At 54.9% G+C, this 5,279-nt stretch overlaps 2 protein-coding genes and 1 non-coding gene across 5 annotated transcripts in view; 2 read left to right on the plus strand and 1 right to left on the minus strand.

Annotated features, from left to right (window-relative positions):
• The window catches only part of Gtf2f1 (general transcription factor IIF subunit 1), an 8,575-nt gene extending 6,610 nt beyond the window's left edge, over positions 1-1,965 (minus strand). For all 3 annotated transcript variants that reach the window (XM_026778001.1, XM_005371113.3, XM_005371112.3), the window contains exons 1-3: positions 1,666-1,965; positions 1,533-1,579; positions 267-339 (exon numbers count right to left, since the gene is read on the minus strand). In XM_026778001.1, coding sequence (XP_026633802.1) covers positions 267-339; positions 1,533-1,579; positions 1,666-1,677 — 132 coding nt within the window. In that variant the 5' untranslated portion in view covers positions 1,678-1,965. The remainder of the gene's footprint in view (positions 1-266; positions 340-1,532; positions 1,580-1,665) is intronic.
• Trnak-uuu lies at positions 909-981 on the plus strand. The gene has a single exon. It is a non-coding gene; the product is annotated as a tRNA-Lys (tRNA).
• LOC106144440 (adenylate kinase isoenzyme 1) overlaps positions 1,949-5,279 on the plus strand; it is a 10,115-nt gene continuing 6,784 nt past the window's right edge. The window contains exons 1-4 of the mRNA XM_026778002.1: positions 1,949-2,036; positions 2,687-2,855; positions 3,044-3,243; positions 4,313-4,426. Of these exons, the coding sequence (XP_026633803.1) occupies positions 1,968-2,036; positions 2,687-2,855; positions 3,044-3,243; positions 4,313-4,426 (552 nt within the window). The 5' untranslated portion in view covers positions 1,949-1,967. The remainder of the gene's footprint in view (positions 2,037-2,686; positions 2,856-3,043; positions 3,244-4,312; positions 4,427-5,279) is intronic.

The following is a 5,279-nucleotide window of genomic DNA, read 5'->3' on the forward strand; positions in this document are numbered from 1 at the left end:
AGCGCTGGGGTTACAGATGCATGCTACCATGCTCAGCCAAGTACTCTCTCTTCAACTTAAGATACCCCACCGAATTCCAGCGCTGGGACTACAGATATGTGCTACCATGCTCAGTCAAGTACTCTCTCTGCCTCAGCCTCCTCCGGACAGCTGGAATCACACAACTGCTGGGTTATAGGTGTAGCCACCATCATTTCAGGAAACTGATTACTGCAACCAGCAGCCCCGCCAGGTCCCTGGCCAGCCGCCCAGAATGACAGACTCACCTGGTTCCAGGTAGCAAAGTTGACCTTGTCCGCCGCATTAAAAGCCATTATGTTGTACTTTTTGGTCGTGTTCCTGGAATGGACAAGACAATTCAACAAATCCACCATGAATGCTGCACGGTTGTAGGTAACGCTGGGAACTCATAGAAGACTCCGGAGCAATGGTTCTCAGGCTTCCAAACGCTGCGACCCTTTAACACAGCTCCTCACGCTGTGGCAATTATTTTTGTTGCTCTTCACAGCTGTAATTTTGCTACGGATCGTAATGTAAATATCTGTTTTCCAATGGTCTTAGACAACACCCATGAGAGGGTCACTTGACCCCCCGAGGGGTTGCGACCCATAGGTTGAGAACCACTGCTCCAGAGTTTCCCTGTCTAAGAAGCTGGATCCATCTCCTCCAACTCAGAAAGAATGAGCCAGATCCACGGGCACCAAACATGCTCACAGTGCATATCTGTACACCTAGACAAAACATTCATAAAGAATAATAAAGCTTTAAGAAAAAGTGGGCCAAAGGTATAAAAGACCCCTACTGTAGAGAGGGGCACAAGCAGGCAAGGAGTGAAGGCAGATGGGTCTTGGTAGGTTCAAGCCCAGCCCAGTCAAATCAGCTAGGACTGACTACACAGTACGGCTAACTTCAAGATAGCTCAGTCGGTAGAGCATCAGACTTTTAATCTGAGAGTCCAGGGTTCAAGTCCCTGTTCGGGGGGAAGTTGTTTTAGACACTCATACACTCCTGCTGCAGGGCAGTTTAATTCCAGCACTCGGGAAGCAGAGGCAGGCAGGTCTCTGTAAATTCGAGGCCAGCTGGTTTACAAGAGCTAGTTCCAGGACAGGGACAGGCTCCTTAGCTACAGAGAAACCCTGTCTCAACGGTGGAGTGCTTGCCTAACTAGCACCCACCTAAGATTGGTGTTGAAGGATATCACACATCTTAACAGATGTATAACACCTGTGACTAGTTCGTGTGTGTGTGTTTGTGTGTGTGTGTGTGTGTTACGATAGAGGATTTCAGGTGTGTGTGTGTTTTACGATAGAGGATTTCTCTGTGTACTCCTAGCTGTCCAGAAACTCGCTCTGTACCCCAGGCTGGCCTCGAACTCAGAGATCCCCCTGCCTCCGCCTCCCGAGTGCTGGGATTAAAGCGTCTGAAACAGGACAAAGTGGCCGAGTGGCCGACGCTGACATCAACTAAGGTGTGATTGCTACTGAGGCATGGGCGGGAAGCCGGCCGAGGAATGTGTGGAGTGGGTGACTTACTTGGGGACACGGACGACATACTCGGTGACATTCTGGTTGCCGGGGCCCTGCAGAGGATGCACGGGTCTGTGAGGCGAGGAGAGGTCGCGGATCTGTCCTGCGACCCCCCAATTCCCGCCTCATCCATACTCACTATAGCCGCCATGGCCGTTGTTCAAGTGGTTCCGGGTCGACCTGACCCGGGGAAGGCAACTTCCGTGTCGCGTTAGTAGGATCTTGTGTTTCTGATCTCCAAACCCTTAAGTCTCAGAAAAAGCTGGGAGAGTTTTAAAAAAAAACAAACAAAAAAAAAAACCCTCTCGGTGCGTGCGTCACCTGACCCGGAAGTAGAACTGCCACTCTGACGGCAGTTACCTCAGTATCCACTTCAGCTTCGCCTCCAACCTCTGAGAGGAATGAAGCCGCCTGCAGCCGGCGTTCTCTTCTATAGCGTGAATGATTGACTCACGGCGCGCGGCCTCGCCCTCCGTGACGTCACGGCGCAGGCACCGCGGGGCGTCCTGGGTAGGGTCGGAACGGCGCCTAGCGGGCGTGTCCTTGGCGCTATCGTGCGCGCGTGCGCCGAGGGCGCGTTGCCGTAGCAACCGCGGCCGGCTCCGCGGTTGGGGGGGGGCTCTCGGCGTGCCTCCGGGGTGGGCGCGGGATTCCGTTTCCTCTGCGTCCCCGTGCCGAGGGAGACCCAGGGATCTTGCAGCATGAGCCCCTTGTGACGCAGAGCGGAGCCGAGGGCTCAGGGGTGGGGTGCAGACGGGGTCTCGCGTAGCCCGGCCTGCGGACGGAATGGGTCTGTGTGAGTCCACTCTGCCCCAGGCGGGCAGAGCTCTGAGGCCCCAGGAGAAGGGTAACGCGGGGAAGGGGGCGTGGGAGGGGCAGGCGTCCTCGCCGTCAGGGTGTGCACACTCTAACCGGGCAGAGGTGCAGCTGCGCATGTCCCTGCCCCACCGTTGTTGGTACCTTTGGGAGATAACTTGACGGGTAGCGAAGCCAGTCTCAGAAATGGAAATTACAACTCCAGAGGGAGCGCTCAGAGAAAGGGAGTCAGCGGGACGCATAAGAGTTGGTTAAGCGGGGCGGCGGGGAGACAGACGTGGAACCATAAACTCCTGACTCCGCAGATATGTCTAGTAGCCGAACATTGCTTTCTTCGCCATCAGAGGCCGTGCGCCCTGCGTCAGAGGCTGACTAGGAGGACCAACGCGAGTGGAAAGGGGGAAAGAACCATGGCTGACTGTGAGGGTCTGAGGCAGGGAGAGGAAAGGGCTGAGATGCAAGCAGGCGTGATAGACAGCAGCACCCACGGTGGGCGGAGCAGGGTGCGGCTGGGTGAGTTTGAAGACCTTTCCTTTCCCTTTCATCATCTGTAAAATGGGGTGGTGGAGTTCCTGAGGTGCTCCGAGAAGGTCTGTGCAAATGGCTCAAGAGAATCCCAGCGATGCGAATCCCTTCGATGCGAGGCCACGGTCCCAAAAGACACGCACTAGTACCCGCTCTGTCTTCCCTGAATACCATAGATGTCCTGAAGTCCCTCCTGATCATTTTCGTGGTGGGCGGCCCCGGCTGCGGGAAAGGGACCCAATGCAGAAACATGGCCACCAAGTACGGCTTCTGCCATGTGGGGCTGGGCCAGCTGCTGCGGGAGGAGGCTCAGAGGAGCACCAAGCGGGGCCGGAAGATCCGGGACATCATGCAACAGGGACTTCTGGTGCCCACGGTGAGAGTTCAAGGGAAAGGGGGGCACAGCAGGACAGAGCCCCCACGACGCCAGGGTGTCCTGGCCCCGCCACTGCGTTGTCATGCTGATGTCGTCATGAGAAGCTGTGATGTGGGGCCGGTTAAGGGCGTCTGTTGCTCCAGCCCAGGACCCACGTGGTGGCTCACAACTGTAACTCTAGTTCCAGGGGATCTTCGTCTAGCCTGAGGGTTCTATGCACATGCACACATGCACAGACATCCATGTAGACATGGATAAATAAGTAAAACTCTACCTCCAAAAAAGTCATGTTAAGGGCTGTGGCGGAGGTCAGTTGGCAGAGCGCTCACCTAGCATGCACAAAACCCTGGGTCCCATCCCCAGCACCGCAGAAACTGGGTGCACACTGGACAACCCAGCAGTCAGGAGGTGGAGTCAGGAGGATGAGGAGTTTGGTGGTATCGTGACTACAGAAAGAATCCATGCCAAGGACCAGAGAGATGGCACTGTGGGGGAAGTTACTTGCAGCCAAGTCTGACAACCTAGCTCAGTCCCTGGGGCCTCTGTGATGGAAGGAGAGAACCACCTGCTCTAAGCTGTCCTCTGACCCCCACACCTGCTGTGGGATGTGCACCACCACTCCACAACTAGATACATAATAAAGAGATCTAGTAAACTTTGTTTTTGAGACAGGGTTTCTCTGTGTAGCCCTGTGTACTGGAGCTCTGGAGACCAGGCTGGTCTGGAACTCAGAGATCGCATCCAAGTGCCTCCACCTTCTGAGTGCTGGGATTAAAGGTGTGAGCCTCCACCACCCAACAATATCTAATAAACTTTTAAGAGTCCAGCCTTGAGCCTGGCGGTGGCATGCTTCTTTAGTCCCAGCATTTGAGAGGAAGAAGCAGTTGGATCTCTGCAAGTTTGAGGCCAGCCCAGTCTATGAGTTCTAGGATAGCCAGGGCTGCACAGAACAAATGAAAACCTACAAGCAGAAAGGAAGCTAGTGATGAAGGTGCTGGGTCCTGCTGCGGAGGAAGGGGGGGGGCGGGCCTGTGCACTGAGTCCCGAGTCCATGCACTTTCCTTCCCAGGGTCTCATTCTGGACATGGTCAGTGACAGCCTGTTGTCTCGTCCAGAGAGCAGCGGTTTTCTCATCGATGGCTTCCCTAGAGAGCTGGAACAGGCCAAAGAGTTTGAGCGAATTGTGAGTGTCCCCCACAATGTCCAGGATGTGCGTGCCTGCGTGGAGGTTCCAGGCTACCCCTCCGCCCCACCCCCCTCTTAAAGCCCGAAAGGATGATGCCTGAGGGTCTGAGGCTGGGAGACTGGGAGGCGTCCTTTCTTTCAGCTCTCGTAGCCTAGGCTGCTCTCAAACTCCCAACTCAGACAGGCTGACCCTGAAGTCCTAACTTACTGCCTCCGCCTTTCGGGTGCGGGATGGCAGCCCCGTGCCACCAGAGGGTGGAACCCAGGCAGGGCTGTGTGCTAGGCAAGCCCTCTGCCTGCCAGGACTGTGCCCAGCCTCCTCATGCGCAGTAAGGGTCAGAAGCGGGAATGCATGGAGGCATAGGCCTGGATGCCCAGCACTGGGAGCCTGTGAGGCAGGAGTATTGTGATTTCCAGGCCAGCCCAGGCTACATGTAGAGTTCAGCTGTCTCAGACAAACAATAAAAATTGAACAAAACAGGCTGCAGTCTAGAGGGCTCAGCAGTTAAGAGCAGTAACTGTTCTTTAGCTCAGTTCCCTACGTGGTGGCTCACAACCACCTGCAACTCCAGTTTTAAGGGACCCGACGCCCTCTTCTGGCCCCAACTGGCTTCTGTGTGTATGGTGCACATAAACTCACCCAGGGAAAGCTTATACACATACATTTTTGTTCGTTTATCGAAACAGGGTTTCTCTGTGTAGCTCAGGCTAGTCTCTGAGATCTACCTGCCTCTACCTACCGAGTGCTGGGATTAAAGGCGTGTGCCGCCACCACCTGGCTTACACACATGCACACACAATTTTTTTTTTTTTTTTTTTTTTTGGTTTTTCGAGACAGGGTTTCTCTGTAG

This window comes from Microtus ochrogaster, unplaced genomic scaffold, assembly GCF_000317375.1.
Source record: "Microtus ochrogaster isolate Prairie Vole_2 unplaced genomic scaffold, MicOch1.0 UNK98, whole genome shotgun sequence".
NCBI classification, from domain to species: domain Eukaryota; kingdom Metazoa; phylum Chordata; class Mammalia; order Rodentia; family Cricetidae; genus Microtus; species Microtus ochrogaster.